The 14207-nt window shown below is 43.5% G+C and overlaps 2 protein-coding genes across 9 annotated transcripts in view; one reads left to right on the top strand and one right to left on the bottom strand.

The window, feature by feature from the left end:
* Positions 1-7232, top strand: part of MIS18BP1 (MIS18 binding protein 1) — a 126739-nt gene extending 119507 nt beyond the window's left edge. For all 7 annotated transcript variants that reach the window (XM_073577767.1, XM_073577769.1, XM_073577768.1 and 4 more), the window contains 4 exons: positions 1136-1278; positions 5586-5673; positions 6374-6428; positions 6887-7232. In XM_073577767.1, the coding sequence (XP_073433868.1) occupies positions 1136-1278; positions 5586-5673; positions 6374-6428; positions 6887-6996 (396 nt within the window). In that variant the 3' untranslated portion in view covers positions 6997-7232. The remainder of the gene's footprint in view (positions 1-1135; positions 1279-5585; positions 5674-6373; positions 6429-6886) is intronic.
* A 633-nt stretch (positions 7233-7865) lies between these two features.
* Positions 7866-14207, bottom strand: part of FANCM (FA complementation group M) — a 113856-nt gene continuing 107514 nt past the window's right edge. For both annotated transcript variants that reach the window (XM_073577775.1, XM_073577776.1), the window contains exons 18-23: positions 13295-13451; positions 12897-13000; positions 11054-11593; positions 9783-10137; positions 8502-8793; positions 7866-8127 (exon numbers count right to left, since the gene is read on the bottom strand). In XM_073577775.1, the coding sequence (XP_073433876.1) occupies positions 7998-8127; positions 8502-8793; positions 9783-10137; positions 11054-11593; positions 12897-13000; positions 13295-13451 (1578 nt within the window). In that variant the 3' untranslated portion in view covers positions 7866-7997. The remainder of the gene's footprint in view (positions 8128-8501; positions 8794-9782; positions 10138-11053; positions 11594-12896; positions 13001-13294; positions 13452-14207) is intronic.

A 14207-nucleotide genomic window follows, 5' to 3' on the forward strand; every position in this document is an offset into this window, starting at 1 on the left:
ATTGTGGAAACTTCACACTAGACCTCCAGCAGCTTGGATTGTGGCCTCTGCACTCTTCCTCCAGACTCTGGGACCTTGATTTCCAAATGAAATGCAAAATTTACTTTCATCTGAAAACAACACCTTGGACCACAGAGCAACAGTCCAGTTCTTTTTCTCCTTGGCCCAGGTAAGATGCTTCTGGCATTGTCTATTGGTCATGAGTAGCTTGACACAAGGAATGCGACACTTGTAGCCCATGTCCTGGATATGTCTGTGTGTGATGGCTCTTGAAGCAATGACTCCAGCAGCAGTCCACTCCTTGTGAATCTCTCCCCACATTTTTGAATGGCCTTTTCTTAACAATCCTTTCAAGGCTGTGGTTAACTCGTTGCTTGTGCACCTTTTTCTACCATGCTTTTTCTTTCCACTCAACTTTCTATTGATATACTTGGATACAGCACCCGGTGAACAGCCAGCTTCTTTAGCAATGACCTTTTGTGGCTTACCCTCCTTGTGGAGTATGACTTCTTTCGGGACATCTCTCAAGTCGGCAGTCTTCCCCATGATTGTGGATCCTACTGAAACAGACTAACGGACCTTTTTAAATGCTTAGGAAGCCTTTGCAGGTGTTTGTTTTAATTATTCTAATTTACTGAGATAATGACTTTTGGGTTTTCATTGGCTGTAAGCCATAATCATCAACATTAACAGAAATAAACGCGTGAAATAGATCACTCTGTTTGTAATGACTATATAATGAGTTTCACTTTTTGTATTAAAGAACTGAAATTAACTTTTTGATATTTTAACTTTATGAGAAGCACCTGTATGTAATTGGTGAGGGAACGTTTTTTAAGGGGTAAAGATGTACTACTTCTCCCAGGAGGCGGCTAGGTATCGAGCAAACCCTCTTCGTATGGTTACATAAATATGCCGTGTTCTCTTAAAATTGGCTCCACTGTCCTCATGTGCTGCAATAAGGCTGTGCTGTAATACTGGACACAACCCACGGACAGTTGTGGGGCGGTTTCTGGAGGTTTCTGGAAGAATGCAGCATGTTGTTCTAATCTCAGACAGCCCCTTTAAGCACGTTGCTCTCGCTGATTATCTCCTCACATAATCCGCATTTTGCACTCTTCTTGTACCCACCTAGCTTCCAACGTTCTCCGTGAACTGCGATGACGACTTCATCCTGGAGCAGTTGCACCCCGTCACACCTTCAACTTCTGTGTTTCCTTTCGCCGCCACCCCCCAGTGTGAACACATCACTCCAGGGATGCTGTCATCTTTCAATAAGTGAGTCATTGATATGGGGTGCTGACCTGCTTGGCAACGCCCTGGCTGCACTGTGCACCTCGTTAACATATTTGAATAAAAAACTATTAGTGCAAATGCAATTACGGATTTGCAAACTAAAATGATGATTTATATTAAGTCCATGTCCCCATACAAAAACTACACCTCCTTTAGTAAATGTAAAACTCTTCTAGGGAGGTATTTTTTCTTTCTTAGGCTGGCTTCACATGTGCGTTTGGAGGCGCAGCGGACGCTCGCCGTGAAGCTCCGCCCCCTGCCGCGCCTCCTCCGGTCAGCTCCGCCTATGGGCGCATGCCGCTGCCTGCGTAGCCTATCTTTAGCATTGGGTACGCAGGCCATGCACAGGTATACTTTTGCCGCATGCGTCATTTTGACGGTGCGGTGACCTGCGCCAAACGCAACGTGTTGCATTTTGATGCGACGGCCAGCGTACCCAATGCTAAAGATGGGGTACGCAGGCCGCATGCGCCCATAGGCGGAGCTGACCGGAGGAAGTGTGGCAGGGGGCGGAGCTTCACGGCGAGCGCCCGCTGCACCTCCAAACACAAATGTGAAACTAGCCTTACCAGCATTTCAACCCCTTTAAAGGGAATCTGTCACCCCTTTTTTGAGATATCATATAATGATATCATTCAGTTGTGTGACACATAAGGATTTTCTTAGTACTTTTGCTTCCCCCTGACCCCGCACCTTTCATGCATAAATACCTTTTTATATCGGTTCAGATGTATGTAAACTGCCGCTGTCTGGTCCGCTGGGCGGGGCTTATTCACCTGCTCCCCCCCCCTCCCTGTCTTGCTCTATACAAGAAGAAATGCATAGAGCAAGACAGGGAGGGGGGGAGCAGGTGAATAAGCCCCGCCCAGCGGACCGGACAGCGGCAGTTTACATATCTGAACCGATATAAAAAAGGTATTTATGCATGAAAGGTGCGGGGTCAGGGGAAGCAAAAGTACTAAGAGAATCCTTATGTGACACAATTGAATGATATCATTATATGATATCTCAAAAAAGGGGTGACAGATTCCCTTTAAGCCTCAGACGATTTTTTTTCCTAGATGCCATAATTTTTTTTTTTATCCACATAGCCATACGAAACCTGTTTTCTTGTGGGACAAGTTAAACTGAATGATGTCATTCAAAAGTACATCGTGCGTTGCACTGGAAATTGGTACAAAAAAAAATTCCAAGTGCGGTTAAATTGCAAACAAAAAGTGAAATTCCACAGTTTATTTTTTTTTTATCGTGTTTGCGAAATGGTAAAACTGAGCTGACTGTGATTCTCTGTCAGTACCAAACATGTATATTTATTTATTTTTTTTTTAAGTGGTGAAAAATTCAGACATTTGTAAGAATTTGTTTTCTTGTGTCGCTATTTTCCAAGACTTGTAACATTTTTATTTTTCGGTATCTGGGGCTGGGTGAAGGCTTATTTTTGCGCCCCGAGCTGACATTTTTACTGATAGTATTTTGGGGGCGATGCAATGTTTTCATCATCTTTTAAAGCATTTTATTGCAATGGTATGGTGACTAAAAAGAACAAAAAACTTAATTCCGGTGTGTTTGGACTTTTTTTTTTCAATTACGCCATTTACAAATCGGATTAATTTCATATTTTGATCGGACAGTTCTGAAAGCTGCTAGACTACAATTTTATTTTTTAATTTATTTTCAATGGGGTGGAATGGGGATGATTTGAACTTGTAGTTTTTGCTTTTTTCATATTTTTAAAACCTTTTTTTAACTGTATTTAATCTCCTTAGAGGACTTAGAAGCAGAAGATTGGACGATCGCAGCTTTGTTGTGTATAGCAGGAATGTCTATCTCCTACATCGTATATGTATATAGGTGGGCACCAGGGAAAATATGACATGAATATGATAACTGGGTGCAACACTGCCAAGTAGATCAAATGAAAAAAAGGGAGAAGAGAGACACAGGATAACATGCACGCAACAGCAGAATGTCCAGGTGAAAAAAGGCTTTTATTGACATACAGTAGCCAGAGAGATCCAAGTGTACAATAAAAACTCTCTCTGGCGTATGTCAATAAAAGCCTTTTTTCACCTGGACATTCTGCTGTTGCGTGCATGTTATCCTGTGTCTCTTTTCTCCCTTTTTTTCATTTTATCTCCTACATCGGCCATGGGCCATCTTTCACAGGAGGATTGTAATGATGGACACGGGGTCATCAGCAGATGGGCACACCAATGGGAGCATGGAGTGACTCAATCCTTGCTGACGTGTATTAAATCAGGCAGGCAGTCAGATTGACAGTGTGATTTAACAGGTTAACAGCCACCGGTGCAGCACCGCTACACCTGCAAAGCACGTGATGGCTGTAAATCATCTGTCGAAAAAGGAGGCTTAGTGGGTGGGCAGTAGGGTGACCGGATCTCATATGGGGGGGAAAAAAATTTCAGAATCTTGTTCGTCTGGACCCCACAAAACGATTCCCCTTTCCAGATATTGAGATAGCCAAAATTTGAGCTCGATCAAACGGCGTTAACCCGTGCCGCTCGTCGCTCAAAGTTTGAAAAAATCCAAATTGAGGTATTTTAAGATTTAGGTATTTTGCATAGTCAGACTATAAAGAATGTGACAACAACATTGCAGAAATAGCCCTGACCAAATTTTCGAACCATTTGTGGTATTTGAATGCAGAGTTGGTGGGATTATCGTTTTTTGATCCCACCATTACAGACAATGAAAAGTTGTTAATGGCTAATAAATTGCTCAGTAGCACAGATGAACCATCAGAGCACGCTAGGGTTGTAAATCCAAAAGTTAGGAAAGAAAAATTAAGAGGTAGGAAGTAACCGACTTTAACGACCTTCTGACAAAAGATGAAGAACAAAAGCAATATGTCCTGCAAGTTGTAAGCAAATGCCGAGCATTATATTCTGACGTTTCAAAAACTACTTTAACAAAAGCTCTAGAATAGATTAGATAACTATGTAAAATTATCAACTCACGTAGGTTAGCGTGCTCTGATGGTTCATCTGTGCTACTGAGCAATTTATTAGCCATTAACAACTTTTCATTGTCTGTAATGGTGGGATCAAAAAACGATAATCCCACCAACTCTGCATTCAAACACCACAAATGGTTCGAAAATTTGGTCAGGGCTATTTCTGCAATGTTGTTGTCACATTCTTTATAGTCTAACAGACTATGCAAAATACCTAAATCTTAAAATACCTCAATTTGGATTTTATCAAACTTTGAGCGACGAGCGGCACGGGTTAACGTCGTTTGATCGAGCTCAAATTTTGGCTCTCTCAATATCTGGAAAGGGGAATCGTTTTGTGGGGTCCAGACGGACAAAATTCCGACATCGATTTTTTTGCGGTCACCCTAGTGAGCACACATCAGACGCAGGAACACACGGCACATGAAGTAAATGTATGTCATGAAGGGGTTAAAGATAATTTGAATAAGGCTTCATTAAAACCGTTGCACTATTTAGACATTTCTACAGCCTCTGTGTATCTTAGTGCATAGCGGAATGAGATATGTCAGACCATTTGCTACTCACTTGTGATAAACAGAGGCTGTAGAATAAGTTACCAGTGACTCAATTCATGTTCTCCTAATACGGCTGGGTCTTGTAACCCTTATCTATCCTCCTGCAGTGTCTACTACGCTGGCTGCTGAAGACACAGCACCAATGACTGTGGGGAAGGTGAAAAGAGCCCCTCTAATGAATACGGTAGACCAGGGGTCCCCAACCTGTAGCTTGGGAGCCACAAGTGGCTCTGAGTCCCATGAATTGTGGCTCGCGGCTGTCTGCCAGCTTGGTGTAGTAGGTTTAACAAACTGGTATGAAGAGAACTTCTCAAAATGGTGAATTTTGTGAGTAGCCCTGCACAGAAGGGCAGATCTGGTTGGTTTGTTTAGAAATGTTTTATGTGTGGTACGCTGGAGGATGGTACTACCTGTCAGAGGAGGTGCTCAAGGCTGGATGTGACAGTGTGTTGGGAGAATACAGAATGGGGGTATTATGGGAACCCCTGGATCTCAGTGTACTGCTTTGGAGTGATTACTGTGGAAAAGCTTTGGTTGACACTACTTTGAAGGGGGTGGGAGCTAGATGTGGCTCGTGCCCCTCTCTGTGCTGAATGTGGCTCTCAAGGTCAGAAAGGTTGGGGATCACTGCAGTAGACTCTTACATAAAGGAGTGGTCCAGTCCCATAATATTGGAGTCACCGTTGGGCGTCTGGGTTTCAGTTCTGAATACATGACCAATATTTAATTTTCTGATGTCCATTATGTCATTTGTACAGATCTGAAAATGACCGGTTTGTGTACAGGCTCCAGAAGGACCTAAAACGAGACAAGTTCTTGGACTGGGGGTATCGTCACAAAATATCGGTAAGTGCCGAGCTGGAACCTGCGGAGGCTTGTGCGGTGGTTGGCACTGGCTGCAAAAAGGAGTGCACTGTCTGTCTGGATGTTACAGGACCACTGCAACCTGTGATTGGCTGCAGCCGTCAAGTGACTGTTAGATGTTCAGAAACCCACCCCCCAGAGTGGCATGTGCAAGGATTCATTTGATTTTGTAATAGTTCATGTCTAATCAAAAAGGTCTACCCTTGTAAAAATGGGCTTAAAAAGGGTATGCCCGATCACTGGTGTTGGACAATTTTCATGACTGCTGCAGGCAATCACTTGCCTTAGGGGTGATTGCCCGTGTGTGGCACTGAACTAGTGTGTACAGTGGCCACGTAGACATACTGCATGTCACTGCTGAAGCATTATATAGATATTTGTGCGCACGCCTGACTCTTAACCCTCATTTAAAAAATCCAGGACTACCTGTTTTATGTGTATCAGCACAAAATGACTACACAAACCAAGCACAGGCGCTCATTACACTCGTGCTGTGGTCATCCCAGACAAAATCGGCTTCACTTGCGGTAATGAGGGTTTTGCTTTCCATCTCTATACCACAGCCACCAACCAGGCAGCAACAGAACTAACCATGGCTGCTTACCAGCACTTGACTAGGAAGGATTTTGCCATCACGCTTGTGGATGTTTTATTTGTAAAAAAAAAAAAATTGTCTCTTTAGGGCCCCCTTTCCCATACAACACCAACCTCTCGAAGAACCCCCTTCTTAAAGAAAGGTAAGAATCTGATCTTGGTGTGCAGTAAGTACAAACTAAATGAATGTAGACGTTTATATTTATGTTGGTTAAGGAGCATCTTGACAATGAGGTTTCATTAAAATGCTTGGACCATTTGTGTTCTGCAGCCTGTATGGAGCACAGTACATAGACTAACAGTGAATCAGTCACGGAGGTGTTTTTTTTTTTTTTTGTTTTTTTTTTTAGATCAAATTAACTTTCATCTGGTTATTATTTTAGAGGACAGTTCAGAAGAAGAGGGATGGAGTCTTCTGCTGTCAGTAAGATTCAATTGATATTCTGCAGTCTGCTATGTACAGTGCTAAATCGAGGCTGCAGACGAAAAATGTTTCTAAAATAAAACCTTACTGCAAAACGTATTTTACGCAAATACTTGATTTTAATAATAAAACTAAAGAGGTCCACATCCTTTATTAATTTCTGTTTGCCATTTTTAGGGTCTACAGACACCTCAGTCATTGGGAAACTCTTTAAGGTAAAGGATGCAGCCACCTCTGATGAAGAGGAAGAAAAAGATTATTATTTCTCTGACTCTTCTGGCCAGTAATGGCTATGTTCCATGCTGCTGTAGGCAAAAAACAAATTTGTATAGTTTGTGTTCTGTAACTTTGTACAGCTTTTTGGAATATATGATGACTGAGCCTTATAAATAGTGCTGGCGTTTGTTACATTAGGATTGTTTTAACTTTCGTACTGATTTTGCATGTATAATGTTTGTTCCTGTTTCCATGCTGCTGCGGATTGTTATATACACATTTCATGCCAATAAAAAGTTAAATGTTACGTGAAGGGTGGCACCATTATTTGCCAGAAGAGTCACGGCAGCATATGAACGGTCCGGATTATACATCCTCTAATGAAGTAACATTCTTGTTTGTGCGTTATGTCTTGGAAAACCCCCTTTAAATTGAATAGTTGGGGATACTTTTAGAATTTCAGATCCTATTCATCCTCATCGGATCCAGTGTTGGAACAGTGCGAGTACCATCTGATTTTATAAAACTCCGCTCTGGATAAAATACTAAAGGGTGGAAAAAACCTTTTAAATGAAGCCTGTCAGCACACAATGACTGTTCAAACCAAGCACAGGCACTCTAGCCACACCATCAGTGAACAAACATTTGTGTACAACCTTTCCACCTCTCTCTGCCCTGTCAATTAAAATATGCTTGACCAAGCCATGATGCCTATACTTGGATTGAACAGTCATTTTGTCCTGACAGCCTCTCCCTTTAAAAAGGCTATCCTGGTCCTGCTCACTTCTACATCAGGAGTAGACTTATGGCACAAGTACCTGCCCGCATTTGTACTGCAGACGTCAGGTCCTCACAATCTTATACATAACGTCACGTATATCTCTGAGCTGGGGCGCTTTCTCCTTTAGGTGAGGTAGTCGCATGCTCTGCACACAGTTGCTGTATTACTCTCTGTATCATTTATTTACATATGAACACATTATAAAGTGCATAATATGCCAGCACGGAGCACCGGACAGCACCAACATCCTGGCTATAAAGTTCTAGAAGCAGAGAACAGACACATCGGTGACTACATGCTCTGCTTGTGCTGGTTTCTCGGCTGCAGCATCTGTGGGTCAAACGCATAGTGAAGGTAGCGGTAGATCTCCTCTGCTTTCAGTTTGTTCACCTTTCCTTTGCGTACGATCTCATCTACGGAGCTGTAAGATATGGAGTGAGAAATATGCATCATCAGACACCGTGCGGTTTAGTCACTATTTCTTGCCATTACTGAAAATTAGGCCAATAACAAATGTTCCATTTTTTGGTCTGGCCAAAACAAAACTGTTTAAGGAATGTTGAGGCAAAGGGGGGGGGGGTGGAATAAGATGGGACAAGTGCCAAAATAAGTTGTGCTGTGTGATTTCCAATCATAGTATGTCCCTTGTCAAATATCAAGGCTCACATCACCACTGTATGTAGGAACGGGACCAACCAGTTATCAGAGTTCAGTCATATTTCCAGGAGGAATAACAGAGGGATCGATTGAATTACTATCCTATAAATTACACACTTATGACATGAACGCTCTTACCTGTTTGTCATCTGTCTCACAGAAGCAAAATGATGGCACAGATTCAAGGCAGTGATGTGGCTGATGTTGGGGATGGAGAGGTAGAAGTTCAGCGCCTCCTGCTGGTGCCCAGTCACCTGTGTGGGGACCGTTATCCCTGTGTTTTTCCTCTGCTCCAGGGCAGCAAGCTCTTTCAGAAGCCCCGCTGTCTCCTCTTGGCCCGAGCTGAAGAGAACCTGGACCCCAGCACTGATTAAGGAGGACAATGTGCTGTCGTAATACTTGGTCCTCTGGAAAAGCCGCGATGTCTCCCCTGCAAAAGGGAAATGTTAGGTTTTAGCGTGTAGGGCAGCCATTGCCTCAGCGCTGTCTTAGTGCCGAGACCCCAGTTACAAGTTTTAATCAGAGAAAGGACCTGATAACTAATGATGCATTCACCTACACTGCCTCCACAGGACAACTGAGGAATTGGACCTCCAGCATAAAAGCATGTGTATAGAAAGAATTGCTACTTTTGTGATACCAGATAGTAGAACCCTTGTGTTCTGTGGCCCCTCAGACCACGCGCGCGCTCACACTTTATCAGTGTTCCTTAAAAGGCTTGTTTGGCATTACCCACTTCTACTAATTCCCCAGCATACTCTACAGCTCTGGCAAAAATTAAGAGACCACTTTCAAATGTCCAGTTTGTCTGATTTTTCTCTTTATAGGTATATTTTTGAGTACAATGGAAATTGTTCTTTTAGTCTACAAACTTCTGACAACATGTCTCTGAATTTTCAAGCAATAAATTGTGTTTTTTTCTGACCAAGGAAAAATGGTCAAAGTTATAAAAATTTAAAAAAAAAAAATCCAGTGCTTGCAGACCTCAAATAATGCAAAGAAAAGTTCATAATCATTTAGAAACTACAATACTAATGTATTACCTCAGGAAGAGTTCAGAAATCAATATTTTGTGGAATAACCATGATTGTTAATCACAGCTTTCATGCGTCTTGGCATGCTTTCCACCCGTCTTTCACACTGCTTCTGGGTGACCTTATGCCACTCCTCAAGCAGTTGTTCTTTGTTTGATGGCTTGTGACTATCCATCTTCCTCTTGATTACATTCCAGAGGTTTTCAATGGGGTTCTGGTCTGGAGAATGGGCTGCCCATGACAGGGATTTGATGTGGTGGTCTCTTACTTTTTGCCAGAGCTGTATATGAATAGGACAGGTGCACAATACCTGACTTTAGAGCATGCGGCAGAGAAGCACCCCTATTAAGTGCTCATAAATCCAGATAATACAGTGGGAACATACCAGGTTTCACCCTGTCCTTCTCCACAATGAGACAAACCCTCTCGAACATGCTGTGTAAGTGCTGGATCCGGGCCACTAGTTTACTCTTATTAGCATTGTTGGAAAACTCAGACTGGGATTTCCGCTCTACGGATAAGCGGTTGCTGACAATATAATCGCAGCCCCCCAGGGAGCAGATGTCCACCCTACAGCCATGAGCAGTCCTCAGATACGTGATAACATCCGGTCCAGATGAGATTTCTCTGCTATCAGCAAGGATGCAGGGGGCAGCGCCACACACAGGGGTGTGCACAGCCGGAGAGTCAACCATAGGAGCTGTCCATGGCGCTTCTGCTCTACTGCTGCTGACCTTGAGCTACAGGAATAGAAAAGAGTAAAATTATCCTCAGTGAGACGCACAAATCTGCAGAACAGATCGCACCCTGTGCTTCTGGCTGGAGACCAGTCATTTTTAGCTTCTGTAAAGAGACTGGTCACCTAAGGGCACGTTACAGTATATGACAGAAAAGCTGTGGCTGTAAACTGCACACTAAGTGAACAGACGCAGCAGCCAAACTGTAGAGGCCTCATTATGGCTGGTGCTACATTTTACCAATCACGTTAAGACCTGAAACCCCACAGTTAGAGAGGGATGACCACTATTGGGCCATCCCAGCTAAATCCTTTCAGGGCCCCCTAAAAACAATGTATACTCCTCCACCCCCTCCCATCAGCAGCAGTATGGCTGCAGTCTGTCATGTCGCCCGCCAAGGTTTTACCGTACTGGACAACACCATTGATTTCAATTTGCCTCATGAAGAATCATAGGGGGTTTGGTGCAGTAAGGACAAAGCTAAAATGCAGCTACATGTGAATAAGGGCTTATGGAAATGGAACAAACATTAGCACCACATACAACATCTGTGTATCAGGAGAGACTGAAGCTGCTCAGTAGGGATTATTATAGTGATGCACTATTACACAAGACCCAAAGACAACCCCATTATCAAAATCATGCTGTTTGCACTAAGGATTTAGGAGGCAAGCCACAGATCTTTCCGTATACAGAGATATACAGTATGTACAAGATTGTCTGCAGCCACCACTAGGGGGAGCTCAGTGTATACAGAAATAAGTGCCAAGATTCAGAATTTTAGAAATATGAAACAATACATCGAAAACATTACCAATTGCATGCTGTTCATATCTACACCCAGCTTTTCTAGCATCTTGATTATATATCATTAGAATATATTAAAATAACATCTAATAAGAAGGTTTTGGACACGCACCTTTTCCAAAGGACGGATAATCCCATTTGATGTCCCAGGTCTATTGATACTGAATGAAGGTTGGATTTCTGACTCAAAATCGAGTTCATTGGACAGCGAGGCCTGGAGATTCAGCCGTACCTGGCACCGATCCATCAAGGGAACATCAAACACCTTCTTGTCCGCTCCTGATCCTTTATTATTTACTGCAGCCTCATGTGATGCCAGTTTGGTGGAAGATGACAACGATACTTTGGATGAAAACTGAGGTGGAGATCTGACCTTAGACCTGGAGGTCTCACCTGGTTCCTCATCACTGGAGTCATCGTGGGTGATGATCCGTCTTTTCTTTTTCACCGGTTGTCCCTTCTTAGTCTGAGTATTTTTGAGTTTTAACCTTCGTCGTGTTTGATATTGTTTTCTCCCTCCAACAAAACGGTCCTCCTGGAGGAGATCGAGGTCAACCTGAACCTCCTCCTCAGAGACAGACTTTTCTTCTTCATCCTCCTCATCATCAACACAGAAGCTGTCCTCCATGTAACACGCATCCTGTTCTGGAATCTGGAGAAGAACACGAGAGCCATGCTGGGTATGAAGTCTAATGGACACCCGGGGAGCTGAATTATGGCGAGGGAGATCCCTTCTCGTCAATAGGATGGTGGACCAGGAAAATCCCTACTCCCCCCACCACAACAATCTCCAGTTCTGGGTACCCCAGGTAGATTTATATTATCTATGCATCATTTAGATTAGGACTGTGAATAAGTATAGAATGATTAAGTTTAATGTGGTTGGTGCACCACACATAGCTGCTCTGGACCCCCCCACACACATGCTAGATTTGGTTGATTGTGAATGATGGCGGCTTATCCCCCAAGAGAATAATAAGAAAAAATATTTATATGGAAATGCATCAGAACAAAGTCTTCAGTTCCATGGAATCAGGCAACAAAGCACCAGGGGTTGTCTGGTGAAAACAACGTATCACCGGTAGTGGTAAGCAAACGTGCTGGGACAAGGTGTTATCCAAGCATGCTCGGGTACTAACCGACTGACTACGGCTTGCTTGAAAAAAAATGTTTGAGTCCCTGCACTTGCATGTCTCCTGGTTGTTAAGCAATCCCCACGAGACATGCAGCCGCGGGGACTTGAAAATATTTTTCGAATACGTTGAAGAAACTTGGTTAGCCCCCGAGCATACTCAGATAACGCCTTATCAGAGCATGTTCGCTCATCACTTATCACCTATATTAAGGACACACCATCACTTATTGGTCAGCGGAAGTCCGACTTCTATGGTCCGCACTAATCTGCAGAAAGGGGCACTTTTATCCCCATTACAGAATAGAGGGGCTGCGCCAATTATTTTCTATGGCGCTGCTGGAAAATAACAAAAACAAATCTTGCCACCTCTTTGAGGATGAATGAAGCGGCGGTGGGACATGCTCCAATTTTAGTTTGGACCCCCACTGAGCAAGTGATTACCTATCCACTTGTTTTAACTGGACAATCCCTTTAAAGGGAGTCTGTCGGCTTCATGATGTCCACACCCCGGACAGCGAATATAACATTAGTGGCAACACCTGAGAAATTTCAAAGAAAACAGTGGCTTCTCATCACCCTGCTCAAACTGATTGACAGGGCTCTCCCTGTCAGTGAATAGGTTCAGCCTGCTGGGTAGACAGTTTTTTTTGTTTTAGGCTCTATTTTTCACTGCTTTTTTTTCTGAAATGCTGCAGAGTATTCGGGAGCCAGCAACATGGGTGCTCATGTCTGGTTCACCCCAACAGGTTCCCTTTCACATTGCACAAAGTACAACTCCAGCTCTGCTACATCACACAGATCTCAAGACTCATATACCCACCTGGGAGAAGACGGCCATACTGTGCCTCTTGTGCACCATTTTAAACCTATTGCCAGCAGCGGGGCTGCGTACAGACTTCAGGTATACGCCCTGCATCTCGGAGTCTGAAAAGAAAATTTGCATCAAGGTTACCCGCGAACAACCCTTGCAGGATGCTGCTCGCTGACTGTTTCCGGTCAGGTCACCAGCAAAATATGATTGGAGATGTCATTTAAGGCTGATTTTAAGAGTACAGCGCGTTCGACTGCTGTAATGTTTTATGGCAGAGCGAAGCATGATCACATTAACTGCCCCCCACTTCCAATCCAGCAAGACCACCATCCATGCCTATGACCGCTGAGGCCAAGCAGGGGACGCTCACCGGTCATTGCAGTAACTTTCTGCCATATTGCACTCACCATTTAAGCCCTGAGATAGCTGGGTGTTGTCGTTCAGGAATCCCGCAAGGGACATGTTGCGCTCATTCTCAGAGTCGCTGTTCTCATCCGAAGACACAAATTCAGCCTCTTCCAAGGAAAGCTCGGCCTCCTCATCCAAGAACTGCCTTGCTGCATTCTGCAAAAGGGCAGAATGATGTTGATTATCTGATCACACATAATAAAAAAAACTTAAGATCTATATTGAAAAAAACAACCAATAGTTAAAAGGCAGGAGGTCGGGAGATGCGAGAGCCTCCACTAAACCCAAATAATGACAATCAACAGACATTTGCTTGTTCTGTCCTGCCACATTTGCTCCCAAGGGGCCAGCTGACATCTTGCCCTGCAATTTGCTCCCAGCGCTTCATTTCTTAGTAACATGGCTTAGCTTGGGTGCTGCGTACCACTTACGGCACAAGAATGAAAGGTTTGCACCAAGTTAACAATAGGACAGGCAATTATTAAAAAAAATTATGTTGGGGCCCTAGTGTTGAATCCAACGAGCGGAGGTTGAGCATGCTCACCCCTGCTCCATTCACTGCTTATGGGTCTGCAAGCGTTTGATCAAAAAAATAAGGAAAAAAAAAAAAAAAACAGCACACTCCGTTTACCGTATCATAAAAAACCTAAGTCCTTTATTTTAGAAAAGCATACATGGACAATTTGTGAGGGCAGGATAAGTGCAGGCAAGAAACAGTACGGCCGTTTCACGTTAAACACGCTTCCATGGACACGTGTTTAAACTTAGGCTTTTTATGATATGGTAAATGGAGTTTGCTGCTTTTTTCCCTATTTTTTTGGATTGCCTCATGTGTGCTTCTTCAAACAAGCACCTTTACTACCGTGCTTTCACCCTGCAAAGTGTCGCTGACTCAGAGTCCACCCACTCCAC

Source organism: Dendrobates tinctorius, unplaced genomic scaffold (assembly GCF_039654945.1).
Source record: "Dendrobates tinctorius isolate UK_male_01 unplaced genomic scaffold, ASM3965494v1 ptg000057l, whole genome shotgun sequence".
Classification (NCBI taxonomy): domain Eukaryota; kingdom Metazoa; phylum Chordata; class Amphibia; order Anura; family Dendrobatidae; genus Dendrobates; species Dendrobates tinctorius.